This window comes from Bubalus bubalis, chromosome 1 (genome assembly GCF_019923935.1).
Source record: "Bubalus bubalis isolate 160015118507 breed Murrah chromosome 1, NDDB_SH_1, whole genome shotgun sequence".
In the NCBI taxonomy this organism is placed as follows: domain Eukaryota; kingdom Metazoa; phylum Chordata; class Mammalia; order Artiodactyla; family Bovidae; genus Bubalus; species Bubalus bubalis.
Window position 1 is genome coordinate 155,794,695 of NC_059157.1, and position 18,606 is coordinate 155,813,300.

The 18,606-nt window shown below is 40.3% G+C and overlaps 1 protein-coding gene across 4 annotated transcripts in view; it reads right to left on the minus strand.

Moving 5' to 3' along the window:
- Nucleotides 1-12,991, minus strand: part of LEKR1 (leucine, glutamate and lysine rich 1) — a 211,935-nt gene extending 198,944 nt beyond the window's left edge. For 3 of the 4 annotated variants that reach the window (XM_006077373.4, XM_025289356.3, XM_006077372.4), the window contains exons 1-2: nucleotides 12,863-12,991; nucleotides 9,872-9,961 (exon numbers count right to left, since the gene is read on the minus strand). In XM_006077373.4, the coding sequence (XP_006077435.2) occupies nucleotides 9,872-9,909 (38 nt within the window). In that variant the 5' untranslated portion in view covers nucleotides 9,910-9,961; nucleotides 12,863-12,991. The remainder of the gene's footprint in view (nucleotides 1-9,871; nucleotides 9,962-12,862) is intronic. The other variant, XM_044945487.2, reaches the window with a different exon arrangement.
- Nucleotides 12,992-18,606: the final 5,615 nt, after the last annotated feature.

Here is an 18,606-nt window from a genome sequence, read left to right on the forward strand (position 1 = left end):
AGAAATGAAAAAAAGCAAAATGGCTGTCTGGGGAGGCCTTACAAATAGCTGTGAAAAGAAGCGAAGCAAAAAGCAAAGGAGAAAAGGAAAGATATACACATCTGAATGCAGAGTTCTAAAGAATAGCTAGAAGAGATAAGAAAGCCTTCCTCAGCGATCAGTGCAAAGAAATAGAGGAAAACAACAGAATGGGAAAGACTAGAGATCTGTTCAAGAAAATTAGAGATACCAAGGGAACACTTCATGCAAAGATGGGCTCAATAAAGGACAGAAATGGTATGGACCTAACAGAATCAGAAGATATTAAGAAGAGGTGGCAAGAATACACAGAAGAACTGTACAAAAAAGATATTCACGATCCACATAATCACGATGGTGTAATCACTCACCTAGAGCCAGACATCCTGGAATGTGAAGTCAAGTGGGCCTTAGAAAGCATCACTACAAACAAAGCTAGTGGAGGTGATGGAATTCCAGCTGTGCTATTTCAAATCCTGAAAGATGATGCTGTGAAAGTGCTGCACTCAATATGCCAGCAAATTTTGAAAACTCAGCAGTGGCCACAGGACTGGAAAAGGTCAGTTTTCATTCCAATCCCAAAGAAAGGCAATGCCAAAGAATGCTCAAACTACCACACAATTGCACTCATCTCACATGCTAGTAAAGTAATGCTCAAAATTCTCCAAGCCAGGCTTCAGCAGTACATGAACCATGAACTTCCTGATGTCCAAGCTGGTTTTAGAAAAGGCAGAGGAACCAGAGATCAAATTGCCAACATCTGCTGGATCATGGAAAAAGCAAGAGAGTTCCAGAAAAACATCTATTTCTGCTTTATTGACTATGCCAAAGCCTTTGACTGTGTGGATCACAATAAACTGTGGAAAATTCTGAAAGAGATGGGAATACAAGACCACCTGACCTGCCTCTTAAGAAACCTATATGCAGGTCAGGAAGCAACAGCTGGAACTGGACATGGAACAACAGACTGGTTCCAAATAGGAAAAGGAGTACGTCAAGGCTGTATATTGTCACCCTGCTTATTTAACTTCTATGCAGAGTACATCATGAGAAATGCTGGACTGGAAGAAACACAAGCTGGAATCAAGATTGCTGGGAGAAATATCAATAACCTCAGATATGCAGATGACACCACCCTTATGGCAGAAAGTGAAGAGGAACTCAAAAGCCTCTTGATGAAAGTGAAAGTGAAGAGCGAAAAAGTTGGCTTAAAGCTCAACATTCAGAAAACGAAGATCATGGCATCCGGTCCCATCACTTCATGGGAAATAGATGGGGAAACAGTGGAAACAGTGTCAGACTTTATTTTTCTGGGCTCCAAAATCACTGCAGATGGTGACTGCAGCCATGAAATTAAAAGGCGCTTACTCCTTGGAAGGAAAGTTATGACCAACCTAAATGGCATATTAAAAAGCAGAGACATTACTTGGCCAACAAAGGTCTGTCTAGTCAAGGCTATGGTTTTTCCTGTGGTCATGTATGGATGTGAGAGTTGGACTGTGGAGAAGGCTGAGCACCGAAGAATTAATGCTTTTGAACTGTGGTGTTGGAGAAGACTCTTGAGAGTCCCTTGGACTGTAAGGAGATCCAACCAGACCATTCTGAAGGAGATCAGCCCTGGGATTTCTTTGGAAGGAATGATGCTGAAGCTGAAACTCCAGTACTTTGGCCACCTCATGCGAAGAGTTTACTCATTGGAAAAGACCCTGATGCTGGGAGGGATTGGGGGCAAGAGGAGAAGGGGACGACAGAGGATGAGATGGCTGGATGGCATCACTGACTTGATGGACGTGAGTCTGAGTGAACTCTGGGCGCTGGTGCTAACAGGGAGGCCTGGCATGCTGCCATTCATGGGGTCGCAAAGAGTCGGACACAACTGAGCGACTGAACTTAACTGAACTGATAGAAATACAGAAGACCCTCAATAGCTAGAATAATATTGAGAAAGAACAGAACTAGAGGTATCATGTTGCCTGACTTTAAACTACAATGCAAAGCTACAGCAATCAAAACAGTATGGTTCTGGTATAAAAACAGTAAACAGACACATAGATCACTACAGCAGAAGACAGAGTCCTGAAACAAACTAACACACTTATGGTCAATTAATCTACTACAAAGGCGACAAGAATATATAGTAGAAAATTGGATAAAAGGCAGTCTCTTCATTAAGCACTGCTGGGAAAATAGGACAGTTATATGTAAAAAAAAATGAAACTTGAACATTTTCTAACACCATATACAAGAATAAACTCAAACTGGATTAAAGACCTACAGGTAAGACCAAAAATCATTAAACTCCTAGAAGAAAACAGACGAAAACTCTCTTTGACATACATCATAACAATATTGTTTGATCTTTCTTCTAAAGCAAAGGAAACAAAAGCAAACATAAGCAAATGAGATCTAATCAAGCTGAAAAGCTTTTGCATAGCATAGGAAACCTTCAACAACAACAAAAAGACAACCTATGGAATGGGAAAAAAATTTGCAAATGATATGACTGATAAGGAATTAATAATCAAAATACAAACAGCTCATAGAACTTGATATAAAAAGAAAACCCAATTTCAAAATAGAAAACCAGAATAAATCTCTTTCCATAGATACATACAGATGGCAAATAGGCACTTGAAAAGATGCTCAACATTGTTAATTATCAGAGAAATGAAAATTAAAAATCACAAAGATATCATCTCACACCTATTAAGAATGGCCAACATAAAAAAAAATAACAAAAGTGGGCGAAGATGCAAGGAAGAACAAATCCTCAGACACTGTTGGTGGGAATGTAAATTGGTGCAACCACTTTTGCAAACAGAATAGAGGTTTCTCAAAAAAAAAAAAAAAAAAAAACACCCTAAAGTAGAACTACCATATGATACAGCAATTCCAGTCCTGGGTGTATATCCAGAAAAAAATGAAAATACTAATTAAAAAAGATACATGCACCACAATGTTCACAGCAGCATTATTTACAATGCCCAAGATATGGAAACAACTTAAGTGCCCATCAACAGATGAACAGATAAAGAAGATGTGAATGGAATATTACTCAACCATTAAAAGAATGAAATTTTGCCATCTGCAACAACAAGCATGGATTTGAAGGGTACTATGCTGAGTGGAATAAGTCAGACAAAGATAAATATTATATGATATCACATATATGTAGAATCTAAAAAATACAACAAACTACTGAATATGCCAAAAAGGAAACAGAATCAAAGATAAAGAGAACATGCTAGTGGTTACCAGTGGGGAGGGGGAAAGGAAAAGGGGCAAGTTAGGGATGGGGGATTAAGAGGTATAAACTATTATATATAAAATAAATAAGCCACAAGGATATATTATAGAGCATAGGGAATATAGCCAATATTTTATAATAACTATCAATGGAATATAACCTTTAAAATTGTGAATTACTATGCTGTACACCTGAAACATATAATTTTGTACATTAACTATATCCCAATAAAACTTTTTTCAACCAATGACAACATCAAATACTAAACATGCAGAGAAACTGGATCACTCATACACTGCTGGTGAGGATGTAAAATCTTACAGCCCTCTGGCAGTGTTTAGAAAACTAAACATGCAACTACCAAACAATCTAGCAATTGTACTTGAGCATTTGTCCTATGAAAATAAAAACACAAGTTCACATAAAAACCTGTACACTAATATTTACTGCAGCTTTATACATAATAGCCCCAAACAGGAAAAACTCAGATGTTCTTCAACAGGTTAAATAAATTGCAGTACATTTATACCATGGAATGCTAATCAGCAATACAAAGGAATAAACTGCAAATATAAGCAACAATATGTATAAAACTCCAGATAATTACACTGATTAAAAAAAAAAAAAACTAATCCCAAAGACTACATATTGCATAATCCCATTTTTATAACATTCTTGAGGTGACAAAATTATTGGGAGACCAGATCACTGGTTGCTAGAGGTCATGAATTGGGGGTAGGATAGTGGAGGCATGTGAAAGCAGAGGTTGAGGTGAATGTAGCTATAAAAGGGCAACATGAGGAATCTTTGTTGTCACAGAATCCTAAACTGTGTCAGTGTCAATGTCTGGTTGTGATATCTAGTGGAGTTTTGCCAGATGTTACCATTGGAGCAAGTTGGGGGAAGGGTACATGAGATCTCTTGGTATCATTTCTCACAACTGCTTGTGAGTTTACAATGATCTTGAAATAAAAGGTTTGGTTTCAAAATAATAAAATATAAATAAAGCTGGTAATAAAATGCTAGAGATTAATCCACAGAGAAATTTCAACAAGCAATTTTAAGAAGTGTTGTCTTCATATACAAATTATACATGACATGACTATGTTTAGATTTAAATATACCTCCAAAGTATATTTACCCCAACACCTATTTTTCTAGAAAACTTCACCTTAGTAAATTCTGGGACTCTCTATGGCCAGGCAGCAAAAGTATTTTGGACTGCCGCTGCTGCTAAGTCGCTTCAGTCGTGTCCAACTCCATGTGACCCCATAGACAGAAGCCCACCAAGCTCCCCCATCCCTGGGATTCTCCAGGCAAGAACACTGGAGTGGGTTGCCATTGCCTTCTCCAATGCATGAAAGTGAAAAGTGAAAGTGAAGTCGTTCGGTCATGTCCGATTCTTCGTGACCCCATGGACTGCAGCCTACCAGGCTCCTCCGTCCGTGGGATTTTCCAGGCAAGAGTACTGGAGTGGGGTGCTATTGCCTTCTCCGGTATTTTGGACTACAAATTAACAAATACAGATTTTTCAATATTCATAGTTATTTTTTTTTTTTTAAGTTTTCCCTAATGAACTCTCTTGGGTCACAATATTAAGTGAACAGTCTCTTCAAAAATTATATAGCTTCTTACGTCTTTTGTTATTAGTTTCAAAACTACAATTGCTTAAAAAGACACATATACCCCCACACACATAGACATATCACTACTTTTCCAGGATAATAGCGCTAATGTTTCAATAATATTCTCTCCTTTTCCTCTACTTTAATTCAACACAAAATCTGATCCTAGCCACAGTGGCCCAAAATGACCTAGAAAATTAAGTTTCTTTTCTCTGGCAATGACAACCTGTGCTTGGAAATATAAAACTGTTATTCTGAATAAATTTCAAAGTTCCAAAGTACTAAAATTACTGAAACAGAACAAAATGAGCTGTTGCTGGTAGGGAAAGGGATTGTTATCCCAGAAAGAACAGTGTGCTCTCCAGCCCTTGCACTGCCACTTCTGTATTATAAAATAAACAACTCTGGTCTCTTTATTTTATTTTGTGTCCTGTGATAATAAATATCTCCTGAAGCTAAAATCCCATTAAAAGTGCTCATTTTGTCACCATTAAAAAATAACAAGAGATCAGTTCTACTTTTGCAAAATAACTGAGTTTTCCACTGATTTGTTGAGGTTGTTCTGACTTCTGTGTATATCTTCTAGCAAAAACAGCAAAAAGGAATATTACCCATTGTTCTTCTTTCTAAAAAGACTCCATATGTTTCTGAAATAGGTGTACATTCAGGAAGGGAAGAAATATATAATTATTATTTTGCTAATCTATAAGTGTTTTAGTTTTAATTGTGGCAATAAAATACTAAACACAAAGTGTACTATCATTACAAGTGCATTCTGCTTTCAGTCTGCTAGATGAAAATTCCAGCAAAGCTGCTACTTATTGGAAGTCAGAAACAGGCAGGAGTCAACTTTGTCTAGAGAGTATATTTAGAGATATAGTCTAAGTACATAAAGAAGTAAGCTGTAGAGTCCAGCAGCAGACAAAGGGGATGAGTATGGTCTTGCCTTCCAGCCCATTAGTCTGTTTGACATTTTCTGCTACTTGTGGAGATGGGAATCTGAAATGTGTTTATGCTCAGTCAGAAATTATGATAAAAAAACAAAAAGATCTGGGAGTGGTTGTCAAAAGATTATCTTTTTCTTTCTTCCTTAAGATTTCCTAAGAAGATAAGACTAGTGGCGAGAGGATTTAACAATCTTCTCTTTCTAATAAGGTAATGGACTAACTAGAGCTTAGTATTATCAGTATTCTCCACACTTTTCCTTTGTTGGCCATCTCCCCCACCACATTTATATTCTCTTGCAACTCTTATCTACTGCTACCTATTTTACTAGTGTGTGTACAGTGTAGTACAGTCATTTCCATTTCCTTTATCATATATCTTTCGAGTAATTGATCAACCATCCTATTTCCATATTATACAGCAAAAGTACAAAAAGAAAAAGACTTCCCTCACTTCTCTTTCCTGATTTCTACACTAACCTTTCTTGCCTACACACAGCAAAAAAGGAAACACAGCAGGGGCTTCTCTAGAAAGAAGCCATTAGTGTTACTGACTCAGTCCTGACTTTTTGCAACCCCATGGACTGTAGCCTGCCAGGGTTCTCTGTCTATGGGATTTTCCAGGTAAGAATACTGGAGTGGGTTGCCATTTCCTTTTCCAGGGGATCTTCCTGACCCAGGGATCGAACCTGAGTGTCCCGCATTGCAGGAAGATTCTTTACCATCTGAGTCACCAGGGAATCCCCTAGAAAGAAGAGCCAGCATAAAAACTAACGTAAAAAGTTAACAAAAGAACAAGAAAAAAAGCCTCTAAAAGTCTTCTGTGTCACTGTACACTGATCCACCCATCCTCATTCTTATCCCATAAAGAAATATAGCATAATTTCCAAGTCATTATGAAAGCCTAAGATTTGTTTTATCTTAATAATGAAATCCCTGGTGGCTCAGATGCTAAAGCATCTGCCTACAATGTGGGAGACCTGGATTCTAGCCCTGGGTCAGGAAGATCCTCTGGAGAAGGAAATGACAACCCACTCCAATACTCTTGCCTGGAAAATCCCATGGACAAAAGAGCCTAGTAGGCTACAGTCCATGGGGTTGCAAAAAATCAGACACGACTGAGAGACTAAACTTTAATAATGAAATGGTTCTAATCTGAAGTACTCTTATTACTATTATAAGCTTATATATCTGTTTAACGTGCTTGTATATAGAATGATGTATGCAAGCTGACTAAATAAATATGCTTTAACCAGTTACATTATGGACAATCTAGAGGAATCAAATATTAGGTAAGAAGTTACGGAAAACGAGTAACTGACATTCCCAAAACAACCTCTAACAGGCTGTGGGATGCATGTGCATACCCAAAACAGTGTCTGGCACACTACAGGCACTTGATAAATACTTGTCGTACAAGCGTATCTAACTTCAGTCCGAAAAAGTGCAAAGATGCACTTTACAGGCTAAGCATTCAGCAGACCAAGGGCTACAATCAACTCACTTGTCCAGGGCCTTAGGCAGCTAAGCTACTCCTGGCCTCCCCACCTCTCTGCATTAAACAGACAGCTCCCTGTCATTTAAGATTTGAGAATATATGTATATTTAAAAATGATTGGTTTAGCATTTTTTTTAAATTTACTTATATAAGTACCTTAAATAAGAAAAAAACCACATTCTTCAACTTATTAAAAACTCTGTTAAAGACATACTCTTTCATGCATTTAAAACACTGAAGTTGTTAAACGTTCTCTACCCTGGCCAGTATTTTTTCTTACGAGTGAGCTTTTGTTCACTTAGCCCAGAATAACCTTTTCCCTGTCTGTCTCTAGGAGTACTTCGCTTTCAAGGGCCAATTCCAGTTCTATTTCCTGCATAAAGATCCTCCTTTGACCATCATGATACTCAAGGATTCCTCTTCCCACTTTCTCTATTTTCAGAAAAGATAGGCTCTTACATGACATTTAAATCAAATATTGTCTTTAGGGTCTTTTTTTTTTTTTCATGTCATCATATATCTGCTTCCTAATAGATGACTGGCATCTGAGTATGGGTATTGTTTCTTGCAGATTGTTTTGTTTCTTTTTATCTCTACCACACCAGCTAGTAGTACATGGAAAGAAATCATTTGAAGGAGTGTGAGGACACTCCATGCATTCAAACACATCTAGGTACCATTTCTCAGGTAAGCATAGCATAGCTGAGCTCTCTCTGAACTTTCTCTTATATCTAACTTTAAAGGTGAAGTGAATTAAATGTAATGGTATAAAAGGTTTTTTTATGGTAACTGGACTTGCCTTCTAGGACCTGCTAGACTGTAGTTTACATAAATCTAAAGGACATGCAGTAGAAGTAACCATCAAGTTAAATCAATGGCATGATTAATGCTAACAGGCATTACATGCATAAAAGATAAAAATATACCTGAGAGCTGACTGCAGTTTTTAATTAAAAACTAATGGACTGTGATTAATCTTAAACTGACTATAGATTTACCTTAAAAACCGAATGATAAATGACAGTTAAGGTTGAGGTTTTATTTCATAATTTGTTAATCAATTTCAAAGAGATATTTTTAATTATGCTGTTAGCAATGTATGCATTGCCACAGTAAATATGGGAGAAATGATTTTGTCCGAAGACAGATATAAATTAACAGGTAGGAAAATAGCATAGCAATGGTGAAAAGAATTGTTAACCAGATTAAATGAGTTGGTATCTATAAAAGGCCTTAAAACATGGTAAAAAATAAGAATTAAGGTGAAACTGAAATAGACCCTTTTAGAGAGACACTCTTAAAATTTCTGCATCATAAAAAGTTACAAACTAGGACTTCCCAGGTGCCACAATGGATAAGAATTCACCTGCCAATGCAGAGGACATGGGTCTTCCTGATCCAGGAAGATTCCACATGTTGCGGAGCAACTAAGCCCATGTGCCACAACTACTGAAATCTGTGTGCTCTAGGGCCTGCAACAAAGAGTAGCCCCCACTCCCTGCAACTAGAGAAAGCCCTTGAACACCAATGAAGATGCAGCACAGCCATGAATAAATAAAAATTAAAAAAAAAAAGTTACAAACTAAAATTTTTTGTCCTTGGAAGAAAAGTTATGACCAACCTAGACAGCATATTAAAAAGCAGAGGCATTACTTAGTCAACAAAGGTCTGTCTAGTCAAAGCTTTGGTTTTTCCAGTAGTCATATATGGATGCGAGAGTTGGACTATAAAGAAAGCTGAGTGCCGAAGAATTGATGGTTTTGAACTGTGGTGTTGGAGAAGACTCTTGAGAGTCCCTTGGACTGCAAGGAGATCCAATCAGTCCACACTAAAGGAAATAAGTCCTGAATATTCATTGGAAGGACTGATGTTGAAGCTGAAGTTCCAATACTTGGGTCACCTGATGTGAAGAACTAACTCATTTGAAAAGAGCCTGATGCTGGGAAAGATTGAAGGCGGGAGGAGAAGCGGATGACAGAGGATGAGATGGTTGGATGGTATCACCGACTCAATGGACATGAGTTTGAGTAAACTCCAGGAGTTGGTGATAGACAGGGAGGCCTGGCGTGCTGCAGTCCATGGGGTCACCAAGAGTCCGACATGACTGAGCAACTGAACTGAACTGAAAATTTCTGTAGTGGTTTACTACTAATTATTTGTTTTGCAAATACATAATAAGGATTACTTAACATTTGAAACGGACCCATTTATGTCATTTCTTTTTTTTTTCTGAAAAGCTGCTAGATAAATATCTAAGTATAGTATTTGGCCATTGTTGGAGCCCTTACAAGGGCTCCAAAAACACCTGGTCAAATACCATGCCAGAATTATATATCCAGCTTCTTTCACAGGCTGAACATTTTTGGCACTGAATTGAATTCTACGGTTTTGACTATTATAATTATTCCCTTCCCCACTCCACCAATTCACTGCAGATCCCCTGACTAAAACAAATATAAAACCTCTGAATGCATTCTCCCATGTTTTAGAATTAACTGTTAAAATTCTAATGTTGTGCTGTAATAACATAGTATCATACCTTTTGGATTTCTTCAGGTAATGCATGCATGGGAACATGACGATCCATAATTTCCCAAAATATACTGAAGGCGCTTTGAAGTAAAATAATCTAAAAACATTGATGGTGATAATTAGAATTAAAACAATATGAAGAAAATTTTAAAAAGATAAATTCCTACAAGTATTTGGGAATCAATGGGTATAACTATTTTCACAGATGTTTGTTTCATCAACTCAATGTTAAAAGGTACAAATGAGGTTTTCTCACGTGGTTATTAGGCCAACAGAACAGGAAGGACCTAGAGAGACTACTGAATTAAAAATAACATTTTCTTTCTTTGGAACTTTATAATTGTAACTTTTGTAGTGGCTTACAACCAGTTATTTGTTTTGCAAATACAGATTAAGGATCACAAAATTTTAAACAGATCCATTTATTTCATTTAAAAGAAAAGTTTTTCCCCTGAAAAGCTGCTGGAAAAAATATCTATAGAATAGTTTAGCAGATAAAAGAAAGCAACTGTGACATTAATGCTGGTTTAAATGAACTACAGGAAAAAATATTTAGAGTTATCAAGTTAAATATGATAGGCAAGCACTGAACAGAAAAGTCACTAAAGCATAAGAAGCCAAGTGCCAATTTTACCAAAAGTGGACATTTATATAATTTTTATGCAGATGTTTTACTTTTAATAATTTTCATTTTATAATAAAACAATTCAATATAAAACTCTATCACTACTTTCATAAAACCACACAAGATTAATGAAGGTGCACTTTGAGTTCTTTTTTTTAATGTTTCCCAAATAAGGAGAAAGAATAGACAGTCCAGTTTCAGGAGTGAGAGATGTTCATTCATATGTATGGGTATATACAGATACATATATATATACACACATATAAATGGGAAGTGAAGGGGGACAGCAGAGTAAGATAATATAGGCACAATTCCACAGCAGGAAAGGCCTGAGGGTCAGGAGCTGTAGACAAGGAACAATCTAGACGTTCCGGGGAAAAAAATGTCTTATCTTCCTCATGGGAATGGGGAATTAGCAAAGGCTTCCTGAGGAGGTTTACATTTGATCTGGACAAGATTTTGACAAACAGAGACTCAACAGGCATAGTACTCTATCAGAAAAAGTAACCCCAGCCACATAGCAAGATGTCAAGAAAATTGTAATTGACAAAAGTTCCTGTTTTTTTTAATTGTGTAAGTATTGGTGGAAGGATGGGTTTCCAGTCCCCCTTGTTAGCAAAGTTCCATGTTTAATGAGCTGCTGTTTAAAATAAATAACTAATGGGCTGTCTTCCAACCTAAAGATAAAGGTAATACAATGTGTATGGACAGAGAGAGTAAAGTTAACTGATATAGTGAACATTGGCCCACATGGCCAAGTACATAATAATCTGATGTTTGGCAGACTGTCACAGTGATGTGGCAAGAGCTCATTATTCACAGAAAGCTCATTATTCTCACTTCTGTCATTTTACAGTGAGCTCACCATCAGTAAAATAAGATGGCTTCATCTTAATGAAACTCTATTGTGAGCAGAATTTTTCCTAAAATTACCAACTAAATTTCCTTTTTAAAATTTCACACCTAAATGTATTTGAGAGCATGAATCTAGTGGCACAGTATCGTTACTGTAAATCTATTCCAATTTTGTGGCCTTACTATACTGAGTGGGAAAAATTGGTAGGTCTGATTATTGAGGAAAAAATGTTAAATCCTGCCATCCAGAAAATTTCCCCACGATGCAGAAAGCAGTTTTATTATCACATAAGCATTTAACTAAACTGTGATGCACAGCTAATCTAATAAGATTACAAAGACAGAAAGAAATCCCACTTTTTAATATAGCCAAGCAGATACACTCCATTACATACATGTTCTCAAGATAAAAGATAATTTGTCCTCAACAGAGCTTGCTATACTCTATTTCATAGTTTGTTTTAAATTCACCTGGTAATTGAAGTAGCCACCTGTGCTAGCTAACAGCGTTTGTTCAAATGAATACATATCTCTACACAAAGCACTTGGTTATTAGAAGCACTAAACTCCCAAAGTAATATGGAGATATGGGCCCTGTTTCCCTTGATGTTTTCACTTTAAAGAAATGGCTCCCAGGTCCTCCAGAAAAATATTCTGGGTCTTCAAAAGATTTGCATACATACATGTTGAAGGAACAGAGGAAGCACACAGCCATAAGAGGTTTCCCAAGAAAGGGATGGGAGAGGTCTCTTTCCCTTTAACAAAAGGGGGAAAAAAGTTTTTTTTAACTTTTAATTTACTTTCATTATTTTGTTTTTTTCTTTTTAAATCAAAGAGGCCCTTTTATTCTCTCACATTACACACTTTCTCGACTCTTCTTCGACATGAGGTGCGGTGATAACCAGCGGTAGCCGCGTAGATATTTGTGAACCTGATCTGACAGGATTACAAGGAAGATGTCAAAAATACAGACCCGTCCCTAGTCGTTCACTTCCGATTCCCTGCATGACACCAGTGTCACGCTGGGCCATTAACTCACGTTCAGCTTTCAGGCCCTTCCCTAAAGAACTATTTCTTTAATGTGAATCACCACAGATGAGGTCAAGGTCAGGTGAAGAGGGAGTTCACGTCCTGAGACATTCTGAAGGGGCAGGATTTTCCAAATAGAAACTAACTGCAAGTACAGCCAAAATCGGCTGCAAGGGTTTTGAAATCTGTCCCTTTATAACCCCGTTCCCTCGGGACCCGCGGAGGCGGGAAGAAGAAAAGGTGCGGTAATGAGGCCTATCCTAGCCACGCTCTCAGAGAAGAGGGCGCCCAGCCGGACGGGCTCGCGAAGACTCGACAGAAGCGGCTGCTAGGATCAGGGGCAAGGCGCGGGGCCCATTCCCCGGGCGCGGCACCAAGGCTCGGCTTTCCGGCTCTGCCCCCGGGGTGCCAGCACGCCTCTTCTTCGGAAGTGCGCGCCGGAACCAGGTCATTCCGGGGCTCAAGAAAGCTTTTCCTTGTCTCTCTCACCTCTACTTCGATTCCGCCGGGGGCAAAAGGCTCTCCTGGTCTCCCAGGAGACCGTGCTGCACGTCAGCCTGACGTCAAGGCGCGGTGACGTCACGACACACGCCGGTCGCCAACGCGGAAACAGCACACCCCTGCGCCGCCCCGGGCCAAATCCTGGGCGGAAGCTTGAAGTCTCCTGGCTGGGGTCAAAGAACGGGCTTAGCATTACGCTGGGTACTGTGAGTGGGAGGCAAGGGATGCTAAGGGCGAGGCAGAGGAGGGCGGGCTGGAGTCGTGGGGGCGGCTGCTGGGATGGAGGGAGACATTTCTAGCCCAGAGGCGGGTTGAAATGACGGTGGCAGAGGTGGAGGACAAAGTCGGTCTACCTCTCACCCCTCAGTGGGGTCGCAAAGAGTCGGACATGACTGAACCGGCTGAACTGACTGTGACCCTTTATTACAATTTTTCTTCTGTCAGTTTTTCTCAGGAGTCATTGACCCCTGAGATAGAGAAGAAAAAAAAATTCTTCCTAGTTTTTGGAGTCTATATAAAGTGATAACCTAGGGCTTTCCACGTGGTTCACACAACTTTGTGTTGTCATGTTAACGTTTCAGTTCAGTCGCTAACTCGTGTCCAACTCGATTGGACTGCAGCACGCCAGGCCTCCCTGTCCATCACCAACTCCCAGAGTTTACTCAAATTCATGACGATTGAGTTGGTGATGCCATCCAACTGTGCTGCGGTTCATGGGGTGGCAAAGAGTCGGGCATGACTGAGCGACTGAACTGAACTAGGAGTTCAAATGTTTTGTCATCTGTTCAGCAATAAATTGTATACTAAATTCTTTTTAGCCATGAGAATATGATTGAACAAAATTTCCAATGAGACAAGTTAGGCCTTGAAGAAATAAACATCTACTTTCAAATATTCAAAGTCAAGCTCTACAATGAACCCTTTGATGATTGTAAACGTGTACTCTTGTGGCCTGTTCATTACTGATAAGAGCTTCACCCAAAAATGTACTGTGTGCCAAATATGTTAATATTTATCATATGAATATATTGATTTTTAATTGAGATATAACTGAAATACATTAGTTCCAGGTATCCAACAAAATGATTCAATATTTGTTTATATTGTAAAATAAAGGCAATAAGTCTAGTTAACATCCATCACCACACATAGATACAATTTTTTTTCCTTATGATGAGCGCTTTTAAGATATGCTCTCTTAGCTTCTTTCAAAATAAACAGTACAGTATTATTCACTATAGTCACAGTGCTGAAACACTACATCCACAGGACTTATTTTCATGAATATATTTTAAAACACAAAAAGAATAAAGCTTTAACAATACTCATTTAATACTTTTAATGAATTTGATGCTCAAAATTATTGTACTGACAGTTCTTTAACCTTAGCATCCAATATCTAGCCTATAACAAATATCAATGAAATCAGACTGAAAATTGATAACTGCCTTATACACTTTAAAAACTTTTTAAAGAACTTGCTTTTTTAATGAAATTATTACTTATTTCTGAGATTTCCATAGATTCTAATGAAGTGTCTAACATTTGTTTTGATAAGTGATTGGCAGCAGTGACTTCATTCTATCTTTATAGAGATGAAGTTCATGTTTCTGTACCTATAATTTTAGGTAACTATGGAATTTATAAGACTCAAGTTAGAGTAATTTTCCTGTCATTTTTTTTTTTTTACATCTCTAGTAATAGGATATTTTAATGCCATTAAATCAGGAGTTGTCAATCATCTTAAAAGTATTTTCCTATGAACTACTGATAAAAAAAATCAAACATTACTATCAAACAGGTGAAAAAGATGAATCATAGTAGCCCTGGTTTGCAAGGGTATAGAGAAACTAGCACTCTTTTTTAATTTGTATTTTTGGCTGTGTTGAGTCTTCGTTGTAGCATGCAGGCTTTCTCTAGTTACGGAATGCAGGCTACAAATAACCAAGCATGTGTGATCTTAGTTCCCCAACCAGGGGTTAAACCCACACCTCCTGCATTGGAAGGCAGATTCTTAACCACTGGACCATCAGGGAAGTCCCACAATTAGCACTCTTAAACACTGCTTTAAGATTGAAAAATTAATACATTATGTTAAACACCTTGAAATGTTCAAAACTATTATAGTGGGCACCTGATTCTCCCTTCTTCCTTTTGTTCAGGAATCCAGACTTCATCATCCTCCCCTCTGCACCCTCAACCCATAGGCACACATGAATCAGCCCAACTTCAGGAATGATTAGGTCAATTCTGCTGACCACTTTCCCTTTACCAGTGATTTAAATTAGGAATGGGCCTATGACCCACTTCTGACCAGACTCCAAGGGAAGTTGGCTATAAGCTTCTGAAAAATTCTTCCTTATTAGCACAAATACTTAAGGTTCATCACAGTCTTGCTTCTAATGTTTAAAAATCTGAAGTATCAAAATAAAATAAATTATTTATCAAACAAGAAGATTGTGCGGCTGTTAAAATGATGATGTAGTTTATTGGTGGTGAATGTCCCAATGGATTCTATTCCTTTTTTTATGAAAAAAGGCAAGTTAAAAATAGTATTATAAATTTTTTAAATGTATTCCAAATAGCATTCTAAGTGTGTGTGTGTGTGTGTGTGTGTGTATATGTATCTCTTATTACTATCAATGTATATTCTATTAGGATATTAAAGGTACCTCACAGAATCAGCAGAAGAGCTAAATAACCAAGCTTCAAGAAAACAGGAAACAGGACTGCTTTGAGAACTTTGGGAACTCTAAAAAGCCATAGAAAGTCTCAACCCTTTGAATCTACCACTTAACTCAAAGTTGGTTCCTTTCTCTTTTACAGTCTCTGTCGGTGGCAGGGCAGTGGTGGCTGATAACCATTTGAAACCAAGAGGAAATGAGACTTTTATTCCCAACCTCCAGTTAGAAAAATTCCAGGAAATGACTGTTTAGCACACCTTGAGTTATACCCCAGTCCCTTGATCAAATCACTGAAACCAGGAGGAGTCAGGTACCAGTCTCCGAACCAACTGTGGTTCCCAGGGAGGCCAGGCTATACAGGATGGTACCTCCCTTTCTAATTACACGTCTAGAAGAGAAGAGAGAGAAGAAGAATCTGAGGAGAAGGGGCAGTTCTGTCCTAGAAGAAAGGAAGAGTGCTAGGAGTGCTAGGCAAATAAAATAAATGTTCTTACCTACAGAAGTGAGAATCTGAGTTAACTGGGAGAATATTTTAAAATTAAACAGTGAATCTTGCTATCTTTCCTCATGTAGTAAGTTGAAAGGTGAACATATGTATTCTGAAAGAGCCTTCTGGGAGTTTATGTAGGTACCCTAACCCCGGAGAAGCCCCTCTTACATGAGGGTGTGCAACTTGTGTAACGAAAGCGAGTATGAAACTAGGCACCACTGGCCCAAAGGTAATAATAGGGAAATAAACAAGAGTGTAGATCCACCAAATGAAATTTTAAACAAATAAGCTAATATGTAATTTTTTCAGCCGACCCAAGTGGTTTTATGTGTTAAGCTATCTTGGTGTCAATATTTTTGACAAACATTTGAATTATATAAACATAATGAAAAAAACATTTTCCCCCACATGGTCTTTAGAAGGAAGTTGAATTGTGGTGTCCTGTAAAGTCAGTTTTGTTTTTTTTTTCTTTTTCAAATATCCTTGGACTCTTGAGTCACCATGCAAGACGTCTCTCCCGTTTGTACGCCATTAAAACCAGGCATCTCTCTCTTCTTGCAAATAAAGCACTGGCAAGAACGCTTCTAGGAGGAATGATAGTTTGCCCAGCATCACGACTCTGCTATTAATCTTTGTGCAGAGTGCACAAAACTTGCGTCCCAAAGCCGCCGTCCTCGCTCTGGTTCCTTCCTGTATAAGCATGTCACACGAACGCACCTGTGTGCCGAGCCTCTAAATGTAAAGCTTTCCTTGGAAAGCTTCCCCTGAACGACTGCTTATTGATAGAGCAGCTCTGGTTCCCAGTTCGTTTAATACATCCTGTCTGAGCGGGTTTTATTACTGAATGTTACCCAGGTTCCGATAACAAGGAGACGCCGTGTCCTCCCGGGTGAACTCACTCCCTGTCCCAGAAATATAGCGTGACTCCCCTCCCCGTTGCGGTTGTAAAAGTGGAAACCCGGCACCGCCCTCCTGCACCTGCGCTCCCGCCCCGCGGCGGCGGCGACTACCCCGGCTGGGAGGGCTGCCCGGGGCACGAAGTGCGTGCGGCCGCCGGGCGGCGGGTCACGCAACCCCGCGGCCCCGCCCCCGCTGCCTGCGCTCGCCGCTTCCGCGCTAACCCGGGCTTCCTGGCGGGACCTGCGTCCGCCTCGCGTGCCGGCCCGGCCGCCTAATCCCGTGAGGAATCCCTGATTCCTCCCGGCCCCCGCCGCCAACTTGAGCCCGAGCGGCTAATACCCTCATTTTAACGCCGAAAAGTACCCAGCTCCGCTGCTGTAAGGCAAAGAGCTCGGACGGCGGGACGAGGGCGAAGGGGAACGCGGTCAAGGAGTCACGAGTCGGCTCCGCTGACCGTCCTCGGCTTCCTGAGCGGCCCCGACGCTTGCTCGCCGCCTGCCTTGCAACCACAGCAGCCTGGCGGCCTTGCACCGTCCCGTTGTTGTGCCCCGGGAAGAGGGTACCGCGTCGTCCACCCCTAGTACCCCACCGCAGCCCTTTCTGCCGGGAACTCGGGGCGCACGGGAGTCAAGTGGCGCTGCCAGGCGACTGACCCGGTTGACTGGCGCCTTCCCCACACTGAGGGGGTTGGCAGCTGTGTGTTAGGGGGTGGTGAGGGACAGGGCCCTCTGAGGCTTAAAAGAGCGAAGGCTACCGCCTGGGAGGTCAAGTTATTTGTTGACGTCCAGGGGCCGTCTTCCTGCAGCCGGAGAACGGCGGCGGCGGGGTGACAGGCAGGCTGGGCCTCCGAGGGGCGGTGGGGCGCGTCCGCACGCAGGCTCCGGGGTGGGCGCAGCCCCGGCACCTCTCACGCTACGCCGCGTGCAGGCGAAGCAGCGCGTGTCGTGACGAGCGGCGATGAGCTCAGGCAGTTACCACAGCGTCGGGCTGGGAAGTGCAGCCTGTCACGCAGCCCGGCCTCGGCTGCGCGCCCGCCCTGCCTCGGCGGCCTGGCCGCCCCGCCCCGCACGCCAGCTCCGGCAGAGGGAGCTGAGGGTGAATCAGCCCCTTCTAGGGGACGGGGAGCCAGAGAAGAACATCGTGGAGAATGCAGCTTACACACTTAGAGGGCTGGATTCCTCGATCAAACCGGTTTGCGAGGCGCACACTGATAATGAGCTCTGTGAATCACTTGTCCTATACTTTGCCCAGTAGGTAACTGTCTAAAAACCACTGTAACATGGGAACTCAAAGGTCATTAAAATGTGCCTTTAAGTTGCTTACATTACTTTGTTCAACAGGCAGTGCACACGGCTTGCATATGCATGCATTGGAATACACATTTAATTTATACAGTCAAGTCTGGAGGCATGGTCTGGCAAGAGCGATAATTGTGGATTCAGTACGAGAGTCAGAGTACAAACAGTATGATTACCTAAAAGGACAAATGAACTGAAAAAAAAATTGCGACCATGACACGAGGAAGCCATTACATTCATCATTTCATGGTTTGAACATCTTGTACCAACTCAGCTACAACACACAGCGGAAACTTATAATTAGACACAGAAATCGCCAAGTATTTAGTTGCACCAGGCAAACATTAAAAAAAACAACAA